The sequence below is a fragment of the Ahaetulla prasina genome, chromosome 7 (genome assembly GCF_028640845.1).
Source record: "Ahaetulla prasina isolate Xishuangbanna chromosome 7, ASM2864084v1, whole genome shotgun sequence".
Classification (NCBI taxonomy): Eukaryota; Metazoa; Chordata; class Lepidosauria; order Squamata; family Colubridae; genus Ahaetulla; species Ahaetulla prasina.
The window spans coordinates 27,669,137-27,696,548 of NC_080545.1; the positions used below are offsets into that span (position 1 = coordinate 27,669,137).

At 36.8% G+C, this 27,412-nt stretch overlaps 1 protein-coding gene and 1 long non-coding RNA gene across 3 annotated transcripts in view; one reads left to right on the forward strand and one right to left on the reverse strand.

Annotated features, from left to right (window-relative positions):
- IQUB (IQ motif and ubiquitin domain containing) overlaps positions 1-27,126 on the forward strand; it is a 45,535-nt gene extending 18,409 nt beyond the window's left edge. The window contains exons 8-13 of the mRNA XM_058189899.1: positions 6,368-6,543; positions 13,387-13,557; positions 14,484-14,660; positions 19,835-20,083; positions 22,243-22,428; positions 25,236-27,126. Of these exons, the coding sequence (XP_058045882.1) occupies positions 6,368-6,543; positions 13,387-13,557; positions 14,484-14,660; positions 19,835-20,083; positions 22,243-22,428; positions 25,236-25,403 (1,127 nt within the window). The 3' untranslated portion in view covers positions 25,404-27,126. The remainder of the gene's footprint in view (positions 1-6,367; positions 6,544-13,386; positions 13,558-14,483; positions 14,661-19,834; positions 20,084-22,242; positions 22,429-25,235) is intronic.
- On the reverse strand, positions 1,492-19,974 carry LOC131201743 (uncharacterized). Of its 2 annotated transcripts, none has more exons than XR_009155985.1 (4): positions 19,520-19,974; positions 7,112-7,383; positions 6,647-6,763; positions 1,492-2,813 (listed from the first exon to the last, which is right to left on the reverse strand). It is a non-coding gene; the product is annotated as an uncharacterized LOC131201743 (long non-coding RNA). The 2 variants fall into 2 exon arrangements; XR_009155986.1 differs by lacking the exon at positions 1,492-2,813 and adding an exon at positions 4,745-5,179.
- Positions 27,127-27,412: the final 286 nt, after the last annotated feature.

The following is a 27,412-nucleotide window of genomic DNA, read 5'->3' on the forward strand; positions in this document are numbered from 1 at the left end:
TGCCGCAGCCGGGACCCTCTTATCTCCTGCCGGACGCTGATAGTTCGGAAGAATGCCCTGGCATGCCTCCAGGCCCCAGCCCTGGCACCATGCCCGGACAGGCCGAGCAAGACGAAGGGCCTGACGTGCCTTCAGCCCCCAGTCCTGGCACCATGCCCAGGCAAACGGAGCAACTAAACCCCTCCCCCACAGCATGTGAGCCTGAAGAATGTGAAGCCAGTCATGAGCTAGGATTGCCAACAGCTGGAGTCTGGAGAGATCCTCGCTTCTAGAGAGTTGAGAGGCGACGTCAGCAAAAGGAAGGGAGGGGCAGGCCTGGATAAGTGCTGAGTCATGGAGCCACACCCCATGGCCTATATAAAGGATCTGCTTTCTGGCATTCTCTGAGTCAGGCAAAGTCTAACTTGGATTGCTGAAGTCACTTCTTGGTCTCCTGCCTGCCTTGAGAACTCTGATAGGACTTTGGCAGAGCTGCAGAGGCACACTTGATACGGACTTCCCTGACCTGGCTGTCAGCGGAGGAGTGGGACACAACACATTCATTGTCCACCTGTGGCCTTACTCCCAAATCGACCCTTGTTCTTTAGCTGTTCCCTTCGTCTGGCAACTCTGTGCATGCGCACACTGGGAACAGGCTCCAGCTGTTTGTCTGCCTCATTGATGTCTGATTCCAAAGGCAGCTGATAACTGGCATGCAGCCCTGGCCCCCTCTCTGCCTCTGATGGAGACCCCTCATCAGAGCCTTCCCCAGACTCCAGGACATGCCCATGTTCCTCCCCAACCTCCTCACTGTCCGAATTTGTTACCAACTCTGCTGGCTGCTGGTGGACCTCAACAGGTTCCTTGCATGAGTGCTGGAAGAAAACTGGCTGATGGTCAGCTGCAGCCAGGCTCCAGACTTGGAGCAGTAGCAGATGGAGTTCAGGTTGCACAATCTACTCCTCAAGCTCCCAATGCCCAAAACGGCGAGCTGGAAGAGAGATTCTCCATCATGCTGGTGCGTCATACGTATGGACCGAGTGGCCTTTTTGCTTCCCCCCCCCAGCTCCCCATCCTGATTGAGCGCATCCCTTTGCCAGCATGTGCAAGCAGGCTCATCAGGCAGTCACAATCTTTAAATGGGCTTTTATTTTGTCAGCCCAAGGGGGGAGGGAGGGGCTCGGAATGGTATGTAGGAAATCGCCCTGTCTCTGCAGCATCGGCCTGCCTGCATCGCCCCACTTTGCCTTGAGTGATGTTGAGTTGGCCACACCCACTCAGTCACATGATCCTCAAGCCACGCCCACCCAACCAGTCAATAGGTGAACTGGTTGTTAAATTACTTGAAGCCCACCACTGCTCTGTCCCCAATCCGATCCTTTAGGTCTTCCAAAATTGCACCATTACTAGTCTAATCAGACCCGTTCTCCTTGGTGCTGATTGCCTTCTTTTTTTCTCTTTCCTTCCCTCTTTCGCAGCATTATGGTCTTCTTAAGGATCTGGATCTTTGCATCGTGTGTCTAAAATATAATAATTTGAACCTGGTCACATGTTTTTCAAGAGAGAACTCTGGATGGTTTTATTCTCTGGTCTATTTATTGGCTGTCTTGATTGTGCATGGTATTCTCAAGAGCCTTTGGTAATCCTAAAGTTCAAAAGTGTCAATACTTTTTCTGTCCTGTTTCTTCAAAGTGCCATATTTTATTTCTGTAGAGATTTAGTGGTCTGCTTACTAGAAATAGATGCAACATTTATTTGCTGCTAAAACAAGATATGGGGACAGTAATCCAATTGCTATGTGTAAAGTGTTGAATACATAATAGTAGCTACCAGTCTTGAAATAAGATATTTGAATTGTGCTGCTTCAGATTGTTTGCTACTGTTTTTATTCATTATTTTCTGGATGCTTCCTCAATAAGTGACTTAATTGTTTTATCTTCAAATAAGAAAGCATTAAATTAAAGGAAGCACTTGATACCTTAATAGAAGTACTTTCAAATTTTTATAGTGCCATCAAGCTACACAGCTGGGACAGTGATCTATCAATGGATCATTCCCCATAGGTTTGGGGAGTGGTGTCAAGTTGGCCCGCCCAGTCGGCCACACCTGCCCCCCCCTCCCCCAGGTCAACCATAGCCCTCATGTGGCCCTCAATGAAATTGAGTTTGACACTCCTGGGACAGAGTAACTCATTGCAATACAAAGATATAAATAGCTTGCAGGTGAATCTGATTCCCTGTAACTTGAAGGTCAGTTTTTTTAAACTTGTTGCTTCATAAATAGTGATTGATTATTGTGACTACTATCCTGACATGGACCCTGATAATTTATACCAGTAAGAGATCTGTTTGTCACTTGGTTGAAGAAAAAGAATGGTTCAGTTTTTAGATGAAAATGGAATTTCAATAAGAAGTTTTTTGAAACTAGCATTTTTAAAAGCTTCTCAAAATCATGTAAGAATTATGGTCTTGATGCTTTTGATAATAGGTAGAGCAGTATGGAGAGAGCCTTGAAGAAACTATGTCATAACTTTGAGAAACTTTGCTTGGAAAGGAGTGAGAAAGTCAGGATAACCCCCTTGTGTCTTAAGGTTCATATAAGAGTGAAAGAAGGACAAAAGCTGCCAGGCTTCAAGATCCTGTTACTATAGCAAATATTAATTATATTGTCTTTCTTCTTGTTTCTTGACTTGGCCCATTCTGTAGAGCTGGCAAAAGGACAGTGTATTCATTCCAGTTTTCACAGTTCAGCTCTGCTTGGATATCTTTGAAAAACTTCCAGTACTGGATTTCAATTCTTTGTGTATTAAATGGGGTTTAGTAATCCACATGGTTCTGGGAAGAGAAAGTGGTTTGTGAGAGACTTTGCACATATTGCTTTGTGACATAATCTGCCTGACTTCACTGATACATCGCCTTTATTGTTTGCTGATAGCAGAAAAAATAAATTTATAATAGGCTGTCAGACACTTTCAACTGAATGCCAACTTGGTTATTAAAATCTAGCACTCTATATTACGATGTAGCATTGCTTAGTGTAAACTATGAGTTTGCAAGTTCCCATCCTTTACGTCATTACTTCAGCTGTCTTGTCAATGGATGAATGGTTGGTTATAACTTTAGCTTGTTTTCGATTATTTTGTTTCAAGCAAAAGGATACATGATTAAATCAATCAGAGCCACCCCTTATTTCCACATATGTGATGGCTGTAAAACCTTGCCCAGAGCATCAGAAACGAATCCATTGATAAGGAGGATAGAATCAGTGCTGAACTGTGTTTATCATACTTATATATAAGATCCAAGGATGAGAAGCATATCCAGAATATAAGTGTATATGTAACACAGATCAGCAGATCTAGATTATATTTCTTTTTCAGTTTATTTGTTTTAAAATATTGCGGTTGGGGAATTTGGTGAATGGCAGAAGTTCTAGATGATTAGTCTGGCACATACTTGTAGTGCTCCCAAAATGGGACCATACAGAGGAGACAACATCCTTTGTCTTAAGATATTGGCTGCATTGGGAGTCTTCATGTTTGCTTTAAAAATAAAAAGAACCACAAAAGGATTGGGAATGTGGTTTAGATCAGACAATAGAACAGGAAAAGAGATTTTTTTGCTTTCCCTTATTCCAAATAACCTCTAAGAAATACTATTAACAAGAGAGAGAGATACAAACATATAGCCTGAGATATTTTGCTGTCTCTGACAAAGGAGTCCATGCCCTTCTCACCCTTGCAACTATGAAATTTATGTTACAGAATTATAGAAAAACTAGTTATCCCAACAAGGCATAAGTTCAGGACAACCAAAATCAACTTGAAATTGATTACTCTGTTTTGTTTCCATAGTGCTTCTTGAAAAGAACGCTATCTATAATTTGACCATCAACAGTTGGTGAAATATAGCCTAATAAGTTCTGACATATGACGTTTACAACAGTTTAGGAACATAGCTACTTTAGAAGTATTTGTGTGGTTATAGCAAGGAAGAAAATTGCTATAAGTAAGGATCACAAAGCTTATGATACATATGAAGAGCTAACATTCTAATTTTTAGCATTTAAAAAGTAGAAATGCAGCACATCAATAAACATATTAAAAGGATAATATATCTTGTAACATCACTAACATTTCAGTTACTTGATGATTGATGACTATAGCAAATGAAGAATCTGCTGAAACTAAAAAAAATCAATGTAACATTGTATATATTGTATATATATATATATATATATATATATATTGTTTAAATACTGTAAGTATTTATTTAGGAATGCTAACTAAAAGGGCTGTAATTAAAAGTGCAAATTTGTTACCAATGCATTGTAATATATTTATATTTTTGGACTTTGGTGCACTTTGGGAATGTAGGAATACTTAATTTTTTGACAATTTAATGTATCCTAAAAGGCTGATTGAAAATAATAGGGAATAGAAAATAAAATTCTGTTTTTTTACTGTTTTGTCGTCCCCCACCCCCACCCCAATGATAAAGACAAATTATACAACACTTTTCTAATCATTTTTAAATTCACATTGCTAAAGTGTAAAGCTCTTAAAATTGGCCAGGAAAGTTACAAAAATCCCTATGCTTTTGTCCTTCAGCATGTAAATGACTTTGGTGCAGGCTTTTTATATGCAAATTCCCAAAATGTGAGCTTCATTTTTAATGATGTGTTTTATTTTAACATAAGTTGTGGATCTTTAAAGATTTTTTTTAGAATTTGTTTTTATTTAAATGAGCAATGCATTAGTAGCACAGTATTTTAAAAAAACATTGTAATAAAGGATAAAATAATTCTAAAAAGGGAGAAGTATTTTAATGTCAGAAGTTGTTTCAACCTTGTCCTAGTTTGTAAGGTAGAACACTAATGAGATTATCACAAATACAGACAACAACTATAGCCATTTCGTGGACAACATTTTTAACTCATCATCACATGCTTCAGTTCAGGATAGGTGCGTTGGTCATTGAATCATAAAGTGTCCTGTCCATACTTCTTTTTAGAAAGGGAAAGTGTAACAATTTGGAGCCACATGATCATAGGATTCACATTTGCAAACTTTTGAAAAATTGTGTCATTTCTTTAACAGTACGATGCTGGACTGGCAACAGGGAAGATGAGGTCAGCCATAAAAACTCAAATGACTTTGAGCCAGTCATTTATATTCAGGCCATCCTATCACACAAGATAACTGTGTTGGGCAAAAATGGGAGGAAGAAATGTTATGTAGGTCACTTTAAACTCCTGAAACACAGAATATAAATCTAAAAATAAATACCCATGTTTCCCCGAAAATAAGACTGGGTCTTATTTTTGGGGGGGGGGCAAAATAAGCACCAGGGCTTATTTTCAGGGTGTGTCTTTTTTTTTTTTCATTTATGGGAAGCACATTTCTTCTGCTTGCTTGCGGGAGGCCATGTGGCATGCGAATGCCTCTGCCGCGAGGCAGGGAGGCTGAAGGTGCCCACACACCCCGCACTGGGTTACTTCAGGGCCCCCGCAGCCACGCCATCCACACACTGACAGCTGCCTTGCCTTGCCTTTCTATGATACTAGCTGTTTTCACATATTAATACAGCATATATCCATAAAATTTATAATTATAAAAAATACCTCCCATTAAAACTAGTGTGCCTGTTTAGTTGCCACTCCTGGGAATATTGTAGATCAGAACACTTCCATTTTGCCTGCACTTCTAAAAATCATTAGAGACTATGCCATTGGACTCTGAACTAAAATTATTCCATAATGAAGAAGCAAATACCAAAAAAAGTGTCCTAGTCTAACTCTGCACTCCTCCCCAAATAATCTCATATAGAAATATCATCAATATCATTGGTTTGAAAGCAAATAGATTGGTCCTACTTGAAGCATAATCTGGCTATTGAGGTAAAATTAATTTATCCACAGTAAGAAACCTATATATCTGCTTTCTTTTTAGCCAGTGGTAGGATTCAGCCAGTTCGCACCACTTCGGGAGAACCGGTTGTTAACTTTCTGAGCAGTTTGATGAACTGGTTGTTGGAAGAAATCATTAGGGCAGAGAACCGGTTGTTAAATTACTTGAATCCCACCACTGTTTTTAGCTACATTATCACATATTGCTAATGACATAAGAGCTGTATATATTACAGAAGAACTTTCTCATATTATGAAGTTGATCTGAATAACCTGAAAATGTTTCTAGTTCTACTGTTGTATCTCAAAAACACTTAACTAGTAAATAATAATTTAGAATAACCAAATAGCAACTCACATGGCTTCTGTTTATTAAGACCTGACTATTTAAAGATTCATTTTGTATTAATGCTTGGTGAAGGCTAATCAAAAAATGAAAGCTAAAAAAAAAAATCAGTATAGTTTTTTTGTGTTGAAACAGTATGGAGAAAAGAGGAACTTGAGGGTATCAACAGCGCTTTCACTGGAGCTGAACGGAAAGCAGCTCTCTGTGGACTTCTAGAAAAAGAGACCCAGCTGATTGCTTGCATTGGGAGACACAAACTAAATGCAGTAGAAGACAACCACGAAAAAGCAATCCTGTCCTTTCTGGAAAAGGTCAGTGAGATAATTTCTGTCTTAGTGTACCCAGAGTTCAAAAACCCAAATTAACATTTGCAAACTAACAGCATATTGAAGAAAAGCATAGTAATTAACTTACCAGTTGGAGTTATGATTTGTGAGCTTTATGCATGTCTGGCAGTAAAATTGGCTCATTAGATATGGTTATTAAAAGTCTTTATGTATACTCATAAATTTGATGAGAATTTCTTTTCACCTATGTACAGAGAAGCCACCACTTAAATCTTAATTTACTTAATTACATCTTCTTATTGAAAACGATGCTAACTATGCCCTCTATAACCTTTAATTAATATTGTATTATAGGCACGTGGGGTAAATTTATTATAGTAATTTCATTCACATTACCAGGATTTATATTCTACAATATCTTATTTCTGTCACTGTTACACCACCAGACCCCTTTGGTTCTACTGGAGGAAAATATATTTGAAATTTTGTGTAAGGCTTTTCAGGAAAACTAGTTATTTCACATGTAAAATAAATTTTCTATTGAGGGGAACTATTTAGGGGAAGACTATAACATCATATAAGTTATCTATACCCATCATCCTGTTTTCTCTTCAAGTAAAGAAACTGGTAGAGTTGCATTTCAAGAAGAATTTGGTTTTGGTCTGACTTTCCTGTGTAGATCCTATTGCTGCTGGATAGTTTGAAGTTGTAACGTGTCAGATAATTAATGGAAATCCTTTTCTTATCTCGTGTTTAAGTTTCCAGTGGCCTATTCCTTTTCAAATCTCCAACAAGGATCTTGACAAACATGAGCACTGGGCCTTCTTCGACAAGATACAGTTCAGTGGTGAGAAGAATAAGGTCCTGCATTTAGACAGGAAAAACCAAATGCACAGGTTCAGAAAAGGCAGTACCTATCTCCACATTAGTAATCCTGAGAGGGATCTAGGTGTCCTGATGGGCTACCACTTAAATATGAGCCAGCAATGAGCTTTAGCTCCAGCCCTATGATTCTTTTATTCTAATTACCAAGTATAAGGTAAAGGTAAAGGTTCCCCTCGCACATACATGCTAGTCGTTGCCGACTCTAAGGGGCGGTGCTCATCTCCGTTTCAAAGCCGAAGAGCCAGCGCTGTCCGAAGACGTCCCCGTGGTCATGTGGCCGGCATGACTAGACATCAAAGGCGCACGGAACGCTGTTACCTTCCCACCAAAGATGGTCCCTATTTTTTCTACTTGCATTTTTACGTGCTTTCGAAACTGCTAGGTTGGCAGAAGCTGGGACAAGGGCCTCTGGTGGCTCAGCAGACTAAGTCTGTCTATTATTAACACAGCTGCTTGCAATTACTGCAAGTTCAAGTCCCATCAGGCCCAAGGTTGACTCAGCCTTCCATCCTTTATAAGGTAGGTAAAATGAGGACCCAGATTGTTGGGGGCAATAAAAAGTTGACTTTGTATATAATATACAAATGGATGAAGACTATTGCTTAACATAGTGTAAGCTGCCCTGAGTCTTCGGAGAAGGGCGGGATATAAATTCAAATTTAAAAAAAAAGTAACAGGAGCTCACCCCATTACACAGCAGCACTAGGGATTCGAACCGCTGAGCTGCCAACCTTTCGATCTACAAGCTCAACGTCCTAGCCCCTGAGCCACCGTGTCCCTTAATTACCAAGTATACTTTAAGCCAAAAAAAGTAAAGGAAGTAAAGTGTAAATTTAAATTGTTGTTCTGCATTGTATTCTGTGTGATTTTTGTTTCAGAGGACATCTGAATCTACTCACATATATGATTTGAACTAAACACCCAAGTATTTCATTTCTATATTAGTGTTTTCTTATAATGATATCTTATGAACTTAACAGTTCTAACATTAAAATGAATTCTTCATTAGAAGAAACTTCAGACTGAAATTAAAAGTAGGAATGTAGAGATAGTAAATAAGTTCACCATTACTTTGGAATAATAGCAAATAATTCAAATTTAAATAATAACAATAGAGCAGTAGATAAGAAAAAGACAAGAATAAGAAATTATTATTTTTAGGGTAAATGTCTTAAATTGCTTATCCACCTCTAGATGTCACTAGCAGTCAACACTATATTTGAAATAAACTTAGAAGCTTTGATGCTTCCAAATACACAGCATACAATAATGTACAATATCCATAAATACTGCTTTCCTTAATGTTAAAATTGCTTCAATTCTGTTCTTCAGTTTCCCTCATAAGACTTCTCCCCTGCTAGAGACTATTTGTATCAGGAGAAAATGTATAGGAAACCTTACCAAGTTTATGCTCTAAACCCAATTCCCTGCTGAAAAGAGAAAATTAGATGGAAGAAGCAGTTAGTAGTTAACTTCAGTTTAATCAGCAAAAATCATATTTTAGTTTAATAAAAATCTCCCTTTCCCATCCCAGTGCAAGAGACAGCTATCTAACTATAATTTGCTGACAATTGACACTCAATATTGGTATGTCTGCTAAAATGTGGGCAAGAAAAGAGAAAGGTTCAATGGAATTGCCACTGGCTAATGGAATGAATAAAGAGATTCTTTTCAAGCAGGAGGGAGAATAATGTGTTGAGTAATGTCAGGTCTAATATTATCTTAAAAAGTTATAAATGCTTAAAACAAAACAGTGAAAAGCATGCTCATGACATATGCAGTTGACACAAAACTAGATATAAAAAAACATACTATTCAGTGAAAGCTGACATCTTCTAAATTGTTACAAAGGTTCCACAAGATGAATAAGAACTCTCTTATGACTTGGTAGCTCATTCTGGTTTTACTGATTCTACTTAAGACTGTGGTTTAATCACAAACCGTATTTTGAGAATCTTGTTCAATTTTCTTTCTCTCTTTGGTTCAAGGTTTCAACTGCCTAGGTTGATGTACCTTATTTTCACTTCCCTAGGCTTTTTCCAGCTGGGGCCTGTCTTTTATACATGTACCACTCCACATTAAAATACATGCACATAATTAAGCAATTAGTTAATTGATCTCTCTCTCTCTCTCTCATTCTCTCTCTCTCACACGCACACACATTATATTCATTGTATAGATTTAATAAATAAGAGGAGAGTATGTACCAGGGGTGAAATGCTCCCGGTTCGGACCAGATCGTGCGATCCGGTAGCAATGGGGACAGGTAGTTCGGAAAACCGGTAGCAAAAATCCCTGCCCCCCCCCACACCTCGCTGTTCCTCTTCTCTGTCCCTGAAGCTCTTGGTGGTGATATAGCTGCAATTGGCCTTAAATGACTGCCGTGGTGCTTCAAAGGGCTGCTACAGCTGATCAGCACTGTAAGCAGCTAGTAGATCAGTGCCTCTATTTTTAAAGAAGATAGACCGGTGCACTCCCAAGTTTTGTACACTTTATTATTTTTATTATTTATTATTATTGGCTATGCCCATTCAGTCACCTGACCACCAAGCCATGCCCACCAATTAAGCCACGCCCACAGAACTGGTCGGGAAAATTTTTTAGATTTCACCCCTGGAATGTACCCTTTTCTCACTCCTTTGTCAGAAGCTAGCCTATTTTGCTGTAAATTACTAAAGTCCTTTTTAGTTTTCCTTGTGATTGATCTACGACACTAAGTGTCATATGTAAAAATATTCATAAAATGAATACATTTTTAAACCTTTCTTGCTTCTTAAAGATGCTCCCTAAATATTTTAGGAGAAATGAAAATATTTAGGTTCAGGATATGTTATTTCCAACATACTTCACATGTGTATGTGTCTTACCTGAGACAAGAAACAGCAAATATATTCTTGTTCATTATGTAACCTAAGTTTTAGTTCTTAATCAATAACCATAAAGATGATATATCTGACATACTGGTATTACCTGTATGTATTGCTCACACCTAGCTTGGAGTCAGACAAATGTATATCAAGTTCACATCTGCATCCTAAAAATGGGCTCTCTGCCCAAAAGCTGGTGTGAAAGAGCAATCAGTAAGATCTTTTTGTAATAAAGGATGGGTAGTTACTGCATAAATAGAGCAATTTTGACATTTTAGGATGTTCAAGCAATTTCTTTGGATTTCAATTTATTCTGCATATTGAAAAGTTGGATTAGGAAACATTTAAGAGTGCCTCGTTGTATGTCTTACAGAGTTGAGCTTGGGAGGTTCTGGAACATATCAAATTGCACTTATATAAGTCTATCATGGATTTCTTAATATGCAAACCCATTATTTTTATTTTTCAACTTGGTTTAATAAAGCCTGCTAAAATTCTTCATAATATAGCAGCCTCAAGTTCAGTTTACTAATCATAGGTAGAATGATATCAAGCCACCACAGAACCTTGATTTTAGTAGGAGGTTCTGGGAGAAGGCAAGAATTCCCACCTATGGAAAACTACACATCCCTCAGCTACAATATTAATCCTGCAATGCTGACTTTATAGCATGGTCTCTTTTTTTGCTAAATCAAACAAACAAAAAACCCACCTGGCTTTGGTGCAGGAGTGTTTCTGGAGTCCCGTGATATTTGGGAATATAGGGAATATAGCACTGATCCTAGAGTGGAGCAAACCAGATTGGGAAACATTCTTTAAAATGTTTTGTATACAGGGAATATTAATGTGTGATCAGTGACTTTAAATCTGTTTAGCTACTCTGTGTGTCATAATACTGGCTTACAGTGTCTCATGATACATATAAAAGGTTTGGGTTACCATGCATGCACAAGAAAACAAATTAAAACAACTTTAATTATGCTGGAGCAACAACATTTTGTTTCTGATTCTGTCAAGTGCTTGCTAGCTCTAATTGAAAGATGTAGAATTTTATTTACTTAGGCAAAAATCTATTGCATCAATTTTCAAAATTGGTTTTGGCTTCAGTCCATCAGTTCCAATTATCTGCACTTCATTTAATTATAGAACTAAACCCAGTAAAAATCTGCCAAATTCATATTTATGAAATTCTATTTTAATTTTTTAATGCTTATATAATTTGAAAAATAGAAGTTTCTTAATAGTGTACAGACTTCTGTTTCCAGTAGCAAACAGTTCCTGTGCATTCACGCTTCCTGAAGATGTATAGAGCTAAGGGAACAGAACTGCTAAAGTTCAAAAAAACAACAACACAGCGCAGTCAGCTTTGTTCCTTGCTTTCCCCAAGCATATAGTTTACAGCAGGAGGGGGCCAAGGCAGTTAGAAGAGAGCTCCAAGGTACTAATCTGCCCTGGCTGATGCTTATTAAACAGGCCAAGACAGGTTAGAGAGAATATTGCCGTAAGCCAGGACTAGAAATCTCCTAATATCCACCCACCCATGTTCATTCCATCTCTTGCATTTACATAGGAAGTAAGGAGTAACCCAAGGCTGAAGATTTAGTCATACTGAAAAGGAGCTTTTAAAAGATAGGAATATTGCCATGGCTGCTTTTCTAAAAAAAAATTAAATTAAATCAGGAGAGAGTTACTTTTTCACAATTTATTATGGTTCTTCTATCTCCAATTCTCTCAGAGAAAATTAATATGCATGACTCTCTCTCCTCCACTATGTGGAATCCATAGTGTGTGGATGGACCACAGATCTAAAGTATAGGAGCTTATAACTCAAGTGCAGGGGTCAAGTGATATTAAGGCTCTTCAACTTACTAACTATGCGAAGGCATTCATGGAAAGAGATCTAAAAAGCCAATATGGTAGCCATAACTGCACAATCAAAACCTGGGCCCTGTATTTTGTGTAACCACAAACAAGTCCTTTGTCAGTTCCTGGTTTGAAACAGGTTACTGCAACCCAGTAACTCAATGCAATATGTTATTTTCCTTCTGGTTGTTTGACTAAATGCAATAAATGTTATTAAGGCTGCTTTTTCTTTTCTTTTACTTATTAATTACAAATAATTTATTATTCCTGTCTGCATCAAAGTGGCATTTATTCTCAAGCAATATCTGTCGTGTGAAAAAAGCCTTTTTTAAACCCAATCTATTAAATCTAAAACTATTAAATCGAAAGTCTAAAATTACCTAGCTTCATTAAGCAACCCAAGCTCCAGGACTTGGATAGTCATTGTTATGCTAGGTTTGTACCCAATTTTTGTGCACAGCTGTGCATCTCCTGTTATGAAAAGAATCATGAAAATTGGTTTATGTGAATGAAGATCATGCCACTGAGGTTCTAAAAGGTGCTAAATAGTCAGATTCAAAAAATCTTTCGAAGACAAGGAGAAGCGAACATCAGATTTAACTCAACTGCATGAAATTAATGGCCTCTCACTATTTTATTTTCCCAGTCTTTCCCATTTCCCCTATCTGACTGCAAACCTAAAGCTCTATTTATTTATATTATTTTCATTTATTTGTTGCTCATCCATGTTTTAAAAAGCATGATTGCCAGAAAATCTGTAAAAACTTCAATCTAGAATATGGAAACTATAGGAGTAGTTGATTATTTCAGAAAAGAGTTTAAGGCTTCCATATTTCAAGAATTTGGACAAACCTGATACATTTTGAAAAATGTTTTATTCTCTTCTATCAATAAATTAGGATTAATAAACTGTTATTATATGATGATACTGGTTCTAGCTGCATTCTGTTAAATCTATTAATGTATGAATAAGTCTTTTTCTTATTTTTTGTACTGTCCTTTGAATTTGTTAGGTTTATTAGGAAATGACAATTTTACAGTAAACCACTGGATTTCACAATTATTTATAAAAATTTATCAATTTTTTTTAGTAATTGTCGATTTCTTAGAATAATTATTATTCTTTAATTAACTAAAATGAAATGCTAAATATGTAAAAGCAACAAGTGAGGCTCCATTAAACTTTCTGTCACTGTATTTATTCATGTGCTGCTCCTTGTTTTATAATCATGGGTTCAAATTGTTTCTCCAGTGTGCAGAACCAAAGAGATGGAAAGCATTTGATGGCAGAACCACAGAAATGGATACACAATTCACACTGCGGGCCAGGGAATTACTTGGAATCTACCGCAGCATTAGTATGAAAGATATTCCCCAGGATGAGCGGTTAGATGTGCTGTTAACTCTGAAACATACAGTGAAGGTATGTTTCTCCAAGGCTTTAAACACACACACACACACTGATGTCACACATCAACAGTATGTAGTGATTCATATGTCAGACTAAGACCAGGGAAACCAGGAAGATTGAGGTTCAGCTGTCTCATCAGTTTTGGAAGCTTATTGTGTATATCAAGCAAGCATTCTCCTCTACCACATAGGACTGTTGTAGTAGAGAAAATAGGAGAGGAGGTACTGTGTAATGTTGCCTTGAGCCCTTCGAAATAAATATTTGATGTTTTATTCCTTTTTGTTGTGGAGGTAACACCTCTACTTTGCTTGCTGCTGTGGTTCCCAGTAAGCTCCCAGATGCAATTCAAGATGCTGGTTACCACATTCATTTCCCAGAACTTCAATATTTGCAGGATCATCTCTGTGTCTGGTTATTTCTGGCCATCCCACACATTACAATGGAGTGGGCACATTCCTGGCCTCTTCCCTGAAACATGCCATCTGACAGGACGTAGGAGGCATGCATTTTCATTAGTGATCCTTGCCCTCTGGAATGGTGTCTCCCCTAAGATTTGCCTGTCTCCAATCTATTTTCACTGAGTAAAAAAAAAAAACTCCAAAAATTCTTTATTCATTTCAAGGTAGATGTTTTACATGTAGCTTACTATAAAACCTATCTGTTTAGATAATCAGGTGCTTAAAGATCACAACTAATGGCTGAAAAAAGTACTGTATTCACATTTCTAAAAGCAAAGGGTTTCTGAAATGTTGAACAGTATCTGACATTTTGGCTGTTTGTTGACCCTTTCTCAGTTGTTGTTTTCAGAGCCATTCTCTGATACTTTAGATGCCCTGCAGCCTGTAAACTATTATAACTGGCAACCCTTATTAAGAATTACAGCCAGTATAAGGAACTGTCTGCCTATGGTTTGCTAATCACTTTGTTTATTTTTTCAGGAACATGAATGTATACTCACACAAGAAATAGTGGAATTAATTGATAGAGAAGCAGACCTCATGATGAGGGCAGTGAAGGAATGTAATTTACAAGGACTTCGACAAAGAATCTGTACATTATTTCTTCAGTATATTAAAACACCACTTTTCAATCCAGAGGTTGCACGACTTCTCAAGGTATTTTCCGCCTCTGTTACATATATATGTGTAATGCAATGTGGAGCTAAACGAAATTCCTTTTCTGTTTAAATAGTCCATTGGCTCTCCAATTGATGAATAACTCTCATCTATATAGAGCCAACTTGAAGACTATCCTAAAGCTTCAGCTGGTCCAGAGTATAGTGGCTCATAGTTTTCCTGGCTATTCTTGATACTTTCATGTTACAATTACATAGAAGTTGTAAAGGCTACATTGGTTACCAGTATGTTTGTGAGTGCAATTTAACATAGTGGTCACTAATTTTAAAGCCCTATATGGTTTGGGGCTTGGAGAAATCTCCTTTCCCAGATACATTATGACCACCTTAGTCTGGGTAGCCAGAAAGCAGATATTCATGGTACCTCTCCTACTAGGAGACGTGATGGGAAGGGATCTCAAGATTCTCTGTAGGGGCTCCCCTCTTATGAAACAGCTTAACACTTCCCCCAGATAAGGATGGCCTTGCATTTATGGTCTGCCAAAAAATGGCAAAAACCTAGCATTTCTGAAGCCTTTGAGAAAATATTGTGGAGCCATTGATGGCAGATGCAATTTAATTGCATTCTTATATTGTTATAGATGTTCTAATATTGTATTAGTGCAGTACTATTGTATGTTATTATATAGCAATAGCACTTAAACTTATATGCCATTTCATAGTGTTTTACAGCCCTCTCTTAATGATTTAGAGCAGCAGTCAGTAACTGGTAGTCGGTGGACCACTGGTGGTCTGCGAGAAAATTTTGGTGGTCCACAGAAGAATTATTTGCATTTTTTATATAGAACTAAATACTATTTATAGTGCTCGCTTCGGCACATAAAAATGCTATTTATTTTTTTAAAAAAATCATATTAGTGGTCCGCGGTTTTAAAATTATGAATTTAGTGGTCCCTGAGGTCCGAAAGGTTAGTGACCCCTGGTTTAGAGTCTGTTAGAGCCAGAAACCAGAACTCAGAATCCAGAAGTACAGAATCAATAATCACAAAAGCTATAGCATCACAGAAGCACTCATATATATAAATATCAGTGAACCTAAGCCACACCCAGGCTCCAAGCCATCTGGGTCACCAAACAGTCCCCATTGGCTGACCTGTTACCATGTCTATTCCAGTTCATGAATGCATCTTATACACTCACAGAGTCAGCATACTTCCCCCAACAACATGAATCCTTATTTTACTAACCTGGAAGGATGGAAGTCTGAGTCAACCTTGAGCTGGTCAAAATCAAACTGCTGGCAGTCGGCAGAGTTAGCCTGTAATACTGCATTCTAACCACTGTGTCACCATGTTCATTATATTATATTATAAATTGCCAAGAATATGATACTAGTTAAATAAGTATCTCAAATTGTCCATTATTATTATTGTTGTAGAGTACAATTGATTAACTAAGAAATACATATACAAAACACAAGAGAATAGATGAGGGTATTCTGTATGAAAAAATGACATGAAAGCCAAATATGAGTTGTTACAGCCAGGTGGAGGATGTTGTCTGCCACCTAGTAGACAGGAAAGAAGAATAGTTGAGTACAATTCAAATAATGCTAATATAACATGGCATTTGCGTCATATAAGTGTGTTTGAAGAAAATGGGCTTGCCAATAAATACACACAGCAAAGCTAAAGAATTAGAGTGCTCCAAATTTTGCTTTCAGAATCCCCAACCAGCACAGACAATAACTAAAGAGTTGTAAATCAGTAACCACTACTGGGCCACAACTTTCCCATCTCTGCTATAGAATTGTGAACAGTGAAATCAAAGTCAGATCTTATTATTCTCTGTGTTAGTCGAAACACTCCCCACCTCCCCTATTTCTTTAAGTTCTCTTCCTGATGTGATCTTGTGATTATAATATTACAGTGCCTTATAAGAAGGCTAACGAAAGTAAAGATTCATCTTAACCCCAGTGTAGTTATTCAACATGCTTAACATGTCATTATAGTAAAGAACAATAAAGTGAATAAATAAATGACATACACAAATTTCACAATAAAATAATAGCATAATAAGCAATTATAGATCAGCTAATGAAAAGGTAGAAACATTTTTAAAAATACTTGGGAAACAGGAAGTTTGAACTTCATAATAGGAGCCCATCTAATTTTTGGATTTAGTTTGATCCTGATGATGGTTGCCTTTGTATAGAATATCAGTACTTTGAGGTAGATCAGATTAGAAAACCAATGCCATGTAGGTCAGTATTACTTTTACTGTAAAGCTATAGCAGCAAAATCTTAGCATGTCAGAATGTGCTTTTCCCCTCCCTCTCTCTATCTTTATGTAAATTAGGGAGAGGCTTGTCTAAGATATTTACTCATATAACATTCCTGGCTCAGGCTTAGGACACTTCTGTGAGACTATTGCCCTGGGAATGGCTCTTCCTCCTTTCTTTAAAGACTATTCCCTCTGCCCTCTACACAGAATCACTATTTGTCCTGTAACTAAGTGAATTTTAAAATAATTTCCTCAGTGTTCATTTTTAGAGAGTTTTATTTGCACTATGGCAAACAGGTAGATTCTTCAGTAAACATTGTAAATATGACACCCAGAGCCCTTGCACATATGACATTTGTGCTGATCTGGCCTGAACACTATATCATTTTGTTCAGTAGTGGGTTTCAATTTCAGCCACTACCGGTTTGCTCATGGGAGCATGTGAACCTGAAGCAACCCACCACTGATTTTGTTCCCACAGTGCTATCCCCAGGTACTGAAGTTTATCTCCTCCTCATTCAGGCGCAGCATAGGTCAAATTGCAAAACTTCCAATCTGAAGTGAGCCTGGAGGCAAGCCCTTTTCCATTCAGATTCCACACTTGCCTCATCTTGGACTCTGAAACTTGCTAGTAGATTTACCTCATCTCTGCCTGAACTTGCTAGTAGGTTTCAATGACAACCTTAACTCTTCAGTCAGTTTCTTCTCAATATCAGAACATCTTTAAAAATAGGTGGGCTGATTTTTCTTGCTTATGTAAGGAGCATACACTGCAATGTTATCTTATTTTCTCTGGGTTCAAGTAGGACACTACCTTTCACCTTAGCCTCCTAAGGGCTGGGCACTGAAACCTGCAAACATGATGAGGAAAACCAGCCTTGAATGGCTGTCCATTCATCACAGTATTAGTGTCATCCAATCATTTGCAGTATTAGTGAAATTTATATATATTATACCATACTCATATTTTGTGGAAGTAGCCAGATATGGTTTGTACACACTGCAAAGCATGGGGTTATAGTAGTGGTAGTGGGGCTAATCATTTATATTTTCTTTTTATGTGAAAGTGAATAAAATGCGCCTTTCTGTGAGCATTTCCTTCTTCCCATACTATAAAAATTTCCTTCATCTGGAAGCAGGGCACAGACTCATTGGAATTTTTGCATTTGTATTGCTGCCTGAAGGGAGTATTTTTTATTTTTTATTTTATTTATTTATTTTGTCACACAGTATATATAAGCATAAGCATGAAATAACTACAATATATAAGCATATATATAAGTATGAGTATGTAATAACTATATTAATTGGATATAATGAAAGGGAACACTAGGACAGGAATGGTAGGCACGTTTGTGCTCTTATGCACGCCCCTTACAGACCTCTTAGGAATGGGGTGAGGTCAATAGTAGACAGTATTGTGTTGAAACTTTGGGGATTTTGGGAAGAGACTACAGAGTCAGGTAGTGTATTCCAAGCATTAACAACTCTGTTACTGAAGCCATAATGTTTTTGGAGAAGAAGCTATGTAAGATTAGGTTTGCATTTGTGTCCATTCCAAAATCAACAGAATGAAGACAATTGTACTACCATTGATTGTATCTTCAAAATGCCCTGGAGTGCTGGGTAGTTGCTGTCTTTGGAAAATACAGTAGAGAAAATTCGAATAGGGCATTTTAACTACACAGGTATTACTCTCCTTCATGGTTTTCAAGACAATTGCTTATTTATTGACACAAACACACACACACACCAGTATCCTATACTAACCCATATCTCTAAGCAGTTTTCAAAGAATGGAATGGAATGGAATGGAATGGAATGGAATGGAATGGAATGGAATGGAATGGAATGGAATTCTTTATTGGCTAAGTGTGACACACAAGGAATTTGTCTTCGGTGCATAAATTCTCAGTGTACATCCAAATAACAAAATGATAGGTCATAGATTATAAATCATAGTTACAATAATTAATCATAAGATACAAACAACAAATGATAAATTATACGATACCAATAAGAGAAGATAATAGGAAAGATGAGAAAGATGAGAAGATAAGAAGGATGATAGCAATACAACCTACTACAAGGGTAAATATATTTAAGCCTAAAACAGTGTTTCACATAAAGAATATTTCTTTTTTTTTAAACTTAGCTACAGATACCAAAGTTTTAAAGTATGTTCTTAATCACTAGGTTTACTATGTTGTGTTACATCACAGTAATTGTTTGAGAGATAAGGTACACTTCATAATTTGTGAAAGGTGGGTAAATAAATCCATAGAGCAACTAATTTGTAAGGTTGACAGTGAGATAGCAGTTAATTTGGATCATTAGAACTTGGTTGGTAAGTTACCTATTAATAATTATACAATTTATTTTTGTTACTTCTAATTGAAATTGCAATTATGGTTAATAAAAGTGAATTCTGAAGACGCGAAGTATTACATACTAAGGATTAGCTATCTAACTGATAATAGCATGCTTGTCTCAGTCATTGCAATCCAGAAGCCTAGTGTGTGCTCAAATATAACCACAAATTCTCGTATAAGTGTAGTTTTTACAGATTTTATTAGTGCAGTTCAATGTTATCTTCCAGGGATGGATTCTACTTACCTTTACTACCAGTTCGCAATGGGATTGCGCAGATTGCCTATGATGACATCCGGGTCAGTGGGTGGAGCCTCCCGCCGGTTTTACTACTGGTTCTATAGAACCGGTCCAAACCAGAGCAACCCATCTCTGTTATCTTCACAATATTTCACATTTGCAGATGAATCCAGATCAGTTCCTCATCTAAAAACCCTTCAGCTCATCTTCTGTTTTAGTTCAGTTTCATCCACTGAAAGCAATGATGTTAGAAACCCCTGGGCTAGGCTTATGATTCATTATGAAAAGAAAAAAAAACACCTCATAATAGCATTCTTGCAGGTACCAGCTGATCCAATGAAGCTTTATCACAACATCTATTTTTGCCTGGGCTGCAAAAAATATCTACCTTCTACTAGTTTTGCCATATCTGTTAGTTCTTGCACCATCGGCCGATGTCGTCAGTGCTGCAAGCTGGATAACGAGGCTCGTAAGAGGGAAGCCTTTTTGAAGTACAAACGGATGCTTCGAAATCTCAGAGACTCTGAAATGAAATACAACGACGGTGCTAAGATTGCCTTTATACTTCAGGTATGCAGTATATAGAAAGAAAGTATCGTATATATGAAAGAAAAAAGGGTAGAAGACATAAAACTGGTAGGATTTTTATTGTTTATTATAAATAAATAGTTTGAATACAATAATCTGAATCTTGCCTCTTATAGTTTTACTGGACATAAGGAAATTCAAGGTTATGGAGCATTTGTAGTTCCAGAATTGCTTGCACATGGTTTACATCAGAGCTGATGACATTACTTTCTATATAGATTTATCTTAACTTTTTCATAAATGGCTCTTTACCATAATTTAAATCTCAAGACAATATGAACTTTATACTAGATAAATATTTGTGAATATTTTGAATCATAGTGAATTTAAAGCATTATTTGGTTTTGTTTATTTTTAGGATGAAAAAGTAAATAATAAGCTATGTTCACCAAATTTAAATTTGCTACACAACTTTAATAATTAAAACATATTAAGTACAATTTAACATCAAATTGGATTAGATGATGAGGTTCCAGAATTAAATTGTATTACTAAACAGCAATTACGCATTTAATCCACAGTTATAAACAGAATTGCAAGTTGCTGTATTTTAGTTGAAAATAATGTCCTGTGCTGAAAATAATGATGTAGAATTCAAAAAGGAAATTATATTATTTGGGAATCTCATTTTCATAGAAAAGGTATCTGTATCTGAGTGCAAAAAATATAAAATAATTATTAATATCCAGAAATAGCAATATGTTCCCAGGTTTGTTTATTAAGATGTGCATTGTTGTAGAAGGCACTATGATATGTATGAATGAGCTCTGTTTATTTCACTTTACAAACAGAAATGAATTGGTCCCAAGTGAATTTTCCACTTAAAACTCATCTAGCAAAATGCATTGCATATTTGCATAGTCTTACATTATTCAATGCCCCTTAATCAAAGTATTATGATTGGAGAATCTTGATATAAATCACATCATTTTATATCACATCTTTTCTCCCTTTACCTTTTCCTTCACACCTGGGGAGAAAATTGATCTGTTTTTGGTTTGTTTTCATTTGAAAATTGAATCGCTATGAAAGCTTCAGGAAAATGTAGATTCTGTTTTGCATTGATGAGTCTTGTTTCAATGTATTAAGATGTCACTAAAATTTGTCTATATAAGATTCAATTCAAAGTATATTTGAATCTAAAGCATATTCTTCATAACAAATTTCTCTTATACATTAATGGAAATCTGCTGGTAATGATACTGGTAATGATAAGTACATTGCTGGATCAATGATTTATGAATCATTGAATGGATTGAACCTATGAAGATCAATTAAGATACAATTTTGCTCAAATCATGTGGCTATATTTATTCTCTAGATACCTTATCGCAACATTCATTAATGTAATTGTACACTAGTTCAAGGCAACCTTATGCTATATGTTATGATATTACATAGTTGCCAAACTATGTAACTATGTAATATCATTATCTCATTTGCAATACATTTTCTCATGATGAGTAATAAAATCCTATAACTAAAATATACATCATGAATCATCATACTTATTTACTTATAATTTTAAACCCAGTGTGACTTGCCAGCTGTTTATATACTGTAGTATAATGCCACATTATTTAAGCTATACTAATATTGCTTATATGGATTATGCCATTTTAGATATAAAATTTCCGAGTTCCAACCTGGAAATTCAAACTTTTAGTACATTTGCAAAAAAAGAGAGGAATTCAGTAGTAGTAGTATATTACAAACTTTGTATTTAATTAAGTACGATTTCTATTTGTGCTTTCCGGATCATTAATTCTTTACTAACAGCATGGATTTGGGAAGTAGCTTGCAGCAAGAAAATGTTCTAACAGCAAGTTGATAATCACCCAAGCTGCCAAAAGAGGAAGCAGAAATAGCCATCTGCGTAAAAACCTTACCATAAACTTCTAAAAACCTGTATTTGAGGCAATGTGTCTCTTGGAATAAATAAACTGACTGTGTGTTATCACAGCCATTGCAGAAAGAAAGAGAGGAGAGAAATAGTTTCCTTGAGAGCATTTTAATCTGTAATTAAAATGTAGTGACTGTGTGCGGCATGCAATAATAGTCATTCAAAGCAACAACTTTATAAATGTGATAAATTTTTAAATTAATTTTTATTAATTTTTCCTCTTGTTTTTATATTGCAGCTACAAGACTTACACTACATGGTTGAACATTTCTGGGGTTCTCAGTCAGTTCTTAGTGCTTGGGATGATCTGTATGATTTGGTCATGGTTAGGTGGAATAAGTGGCAAGAATGGTCTCCCTGGAACACTATTCTCCTCAAAGATGATGAAGCCGAAGCTCATCTTAAACTAACTGATCTTGAGAAGGTATTGATTTAAATGTGCCACCCCACACACATTTAAGTAAATAAATTCAATCCAGTAAAGGGGGAGAAATCCCCAGGGGTGGGTTTCAAAATTTTTTGCTACCGGTTCTGTGAGTGCAGCTTGGTGGGCGTGGTGTGGCTTGGTGGGCATGGCTTGGTGGACATAGCATGGAAAGGATACTGAAAAATCTCCATTCCCACCCCACTCCAGGGGAAGGTTACTTGCAAAATCCCCATTTCCTCCCGATCAGCTGGGACTTGGGAGGCAGAGAATAGATGGGGGCAGGGGCCAGTCAGAATTTTTACTACCAGTTCTCCGAACTACTCAAAATTTCCGCTACTGGTTCCCCAGAACTGGTCAGAACCTGCTAAAACCTACCTCTGGAAATCCTATCAAGTATGGTACTCTTTAAATCCTTCAGATTCAATTTTAAAAAGGTACACAGGAACGCAGGGATAGCAAAACATTTGTGTTTTGTTAAGCAGATTGTTTGACAAGATTGACAAGACATTCCAGATTAGAATGTATACAGGTAGTTTTTGTCTTAAGACCCCAATTGGGGCTAGAATTTCCATTGTTGGGGTGAATTGTGCCCCATTTTTCGACCTTTTTGCCATGTTCTTAAGCAAATATTGCAGTGTAGTGAAACATGTGGTCATCATGTGGCTTTCCCTATTGACTTGGCTTGTGAAAAGCTAGCTGGAAAGGTCGCAGATGGTGATCACATGACCCCAGGATGCCGTAACCATCGAAAATACATGCTGGTTGCCAAGTGCCTGAATTTTGATCACTTGATGATGGTGGGTATGCTGCAATGGTCCTAAGTGCGAGGAGTGGTTGTAAGTCACCTTTTTCAGTGCCATGCTAACTTTGAATAGTCAGAAAACAAATGGTTATAAATTAAGGACTACCTGTAGAAGCCTCTGCATGTATATACATTTATATCATGTTGTTTAGGAGTGTTTTTGAGTGTTTTGCATGCTTATTGCTTTGTATTTAGGAGCAAAAATGGGAAAATAAATAAATTGGTTGATTTACTTATTAATACAGTTTAATAGCTCCTAGACTTTCAACAACTCTGGGGGGCTTGCAATTTAAAAATGAGAATAATACAAAAAAGGATCAGAGAAGAAACTATGACTAGTCTGAAGACAGATTTATAAACAAAGGAAAAACAACTATCCACCAGGGACTAAACTATCACCCCCATCCCCCAGGCCTGGGAGAATAGCCAGGTCTTTAATAGCCGTCTCAAGATGGAAACCATCTGAATTTCTGGGAACATTATTTCAGAAGGCAGACTCTGCAATAGAGAAGTCATACCTCCAGAATCCTACTAGATGACATGGTTAATTAATGGGACCCAAATGGCAGCTACTCTGCCTAGTCTCACTGAACAGAAAGAACCCAAGGCAGGTAAATCTCACAAATAACAAGGCTCTATATTATGAATATAGGGGGATGTGGTGGCTCAGTGGCTAAGATGCTGAGCTTGTCAATCGAAAGGTCGGCAGTTCAGTAGTTCAAATCCCTAGTGCTGCATAATGGGGTGAGCTCCCATTACTTGTCCCAGCTTATGCCAACCTAGCAATTCAAAAGCACGTGAAAAATGGAAGTAGAAAAATAAGGACCACCTTTGGTGGGAAGGTAACAGTGTTCCATGCGCCTTTGGCATTTAGTCATGCCGGCCACATGACCACTGAGACGTCTTCGGACAGCACTGGCTCTTTAGCTTTGAAACGGAAATGAGCACCGCCCCCAGAGTTGGGAACGACTAGCACATATGTGCGAGGGGAATTTTTACCTTTATATTATGAAGGGCTTTGTAGAGGAAAAACGGTGTCTTAAATCATATCCTAAAGCCAACTAGTAACCAGAACAGCTTCAAAAACCGTGGGGTCACAAGGACATAAAAAACATGCCCATCACTGCCTGCCTGCTGCATCCAGGACTAGCTGTATGTTCTGAGTTGTCTTCAAGGTAGCCCCATGTAAAGTACTATATGAAATTACTAAGGAGAAACTGTCTGCAGCTTTCCGGGTCCAGGAAACTCTGTCAACATTCCAGAAAACATTGGCACACTAGATGTATTTGTACAACGGCTCTTATGACCATACCTGTTACCTATTCTTCAAGCAGGAGCTGTGAATCAAAGACAGCCCTCAGATTGTATAACAGTTTTTAACAGGGAAGGTCAACTCTATCTAGGACCAAAAATGGATAATTCCCAAACCCAGAGACCCAAATATCTGCAGCCACTTGATCTTGTCAAGCTCAGTCTGTTCCTCCCAGTATAGCCCATGCAGCCTCAGACCCTAAAAGCATGATTAGAGTGGCCCAGATAGAGCTTGTTATCTTATATAATTCTCATGCAAAAAGCTTGTTCAGTTCTGGAGAACTGAACTGAAAACATCTGAAAATGTTTTGCTTCTCCAAAAAGCTGCTTCAGTTCTGGAGAACTAAATAAGCTTCTTGGATGAGAAGTAAAATGTCTTCAAGGAAAAAAAAACCCAAGAAAGTCCAGTTGCCTTTTGAACAGGAACGTTGGTATTCCAAACCAATCATTTACAAAAACTGAGCAGGAATTAATCACATCCTAATAACTTATACCTATTTGTTAACATCTATAGTAGTTCACTGTAAATGGCATTGCCTCTCTGAGCTAATCAACCTAACAGTTATCTTTTTTAAAACACAAAATAATTACTAGAGTTTTAAATTTAAAAATTAATGCCACTCATAGTTTAAGGATCTGTTATGGCAACATATAACCAATCAAAACATTTTCTATTTTTTCTTTCTTTCAGGCTTATGAAAAGGTGTTCATTCACAGAGTAAGGCACAAACAAATGCTTGCAAGAAACTATTTCTCTCAGTTCCCAGAGCTGGCAGCTGTTCTTCATAAAAGTGACAAGCAAACTAACACAGAAGATATTTTAGTAACAAAGTCTGTAACAACTGCTTCATCAAAGTAACATTTAAAGAGAAGTTTAGAACAGTTCTCTTAAAAGAAGAGAACATTGCTTGGAAAATTGGCCTGATCATGAGCTTAAAGAATGTTTGTTTGCAGGCCCTGGATTTTTCTTTAAATTACATTGCCAAAACTTCATCTTAGAACTTCATTTCCAATTCATTATGGTTAACACTGCACTTGCTTCCTTCACACAATATGCTTTTGGAAGGATATGTTGTCTGCTCCCCTTTACTCATTTTTCCTTTTTAAAGAAAGGATATTTTGGCAGCCTAGCCAAATCTTAAGTAACAACTTTAAAAGACAATTTTAAAATAGAGAGCAGCTGTTTTGTTTTCAAGAATGCCTGCATATGAAACTTGGTATACATTAAAGACCTTGATTTCTTAAATTTAATATATATATAAAATTAATATATAGATATATAAATATATATATTTATTTCTTATGACCAGCACTATCTCTTTTTATTGTATCACAGCAGGTTAGGTATAATACAATTTATTGAGGCAACAATGAAAAAGGATGTCAGAGGTTATTCATTTTTTCTGACCTTTACTCTCTATATGCTAATAATCAACATCTTAGAGAGTAAATTCAAATAGAAGTCAAACAGCCATAGTTAAAGACATCTTAAAGTTTTATAACTATTTTGTGTGGCTTTCATAATATTTATATACTAATATGAACATAGACTAATACCTTGGTTCTTCAGTAACCCAATTTATACACATTACATAATAGATCAATTTTTAATTGCTGGAAGCATTAGAGTAGAATGTGGACAATTACAAGGAGCTATTAAATCTATTCAGTTGTATAAGCACCATAAATATTACCAGCAATTACACAAAGTATCATAACATTGTGTTTAGATATCAGACATCATGATTTATTTGGAAAATATTTTTCAAATTCATTGCAGGAAAAGATCACTGCTATTTTAGAAAAGCGCACATACACTGCATATATCCAGCAAAACTAGCTGATGGTGTTTTTCCTTGAAAGCTTAGGCTTTGCCAAGTACAACCTGCCTTTAAAGTTTCCCCCAGAGGTGTTTATATTAATGATACCAATAAGGATTCATCAGTATAAACAATTTAGGCAGGGATAGACCATCATTTCAAATACTGAGAGCATGTTGATCAATGTTCTCACAAAGTGACTGTATTGATGGATCAGCAATAAAACCCTCTGTCATCAGATGGCAATGTGGTAAAATTCCTTCCCACACTCTTCCCTCAAAATGCTTTTTACCTTTTCTCTTTCTCTTTTTTTTCCTGAACAGTCAGACAGAGTTGCAAACAAAGCACTGGCTCAAATAATCCATTCTCTCCCCCCACCACCTAAATATGTTTCTGGTCTATGTGAATCCAGAGTCATTCTTGTAAATCATATTAAGGTAGAGGCAATTACTTTGTTTTGCAGTGTGCCAGCTTTCTATTTAATTAAAAGAACCTGTAAACAATTATAATCAGAGGCGTTAGACACCCTGGTGGCTGCTAAGTGATGCGTCCAAACACATTGGTGTCATAAGCATTATCTTGCCTTCCTCTCTTTTAGGTCCATTTGGGAAATATACATGAGGCAAGTTACAGTCACAACCAAACATGAGGGCAACTTAATTATCTTTTCTTGTTTCTATGATATCTACTTAATATGTACCAAAATTTTAAATTGTAGAACAAGAACTTTAATAAATGTTGGTTGGCTGCCTTTGCACACTACATTTCACTGTTACTTGAGAATAATTCTTGTGTGACAAATTCAGAGGAATAAAATTCTTGACTTAGAAAGAGTCTTTTTGTGTATGTAGTCTTCTGCTGGTGTTTGGGTACATACAAAAGACTGTATTATTTTATACTGACATCTGCATCCAACAGACCTAAAGGTTTGCCATTACTGTAAGTCCACTAACCATTTTATAATAAATAATAATAAAGACCTTTTGTGTAAGAAACCAAAACAAAAATGGTTTCCATAGAAAATTAATAAAAATAGCGCAAATTATTC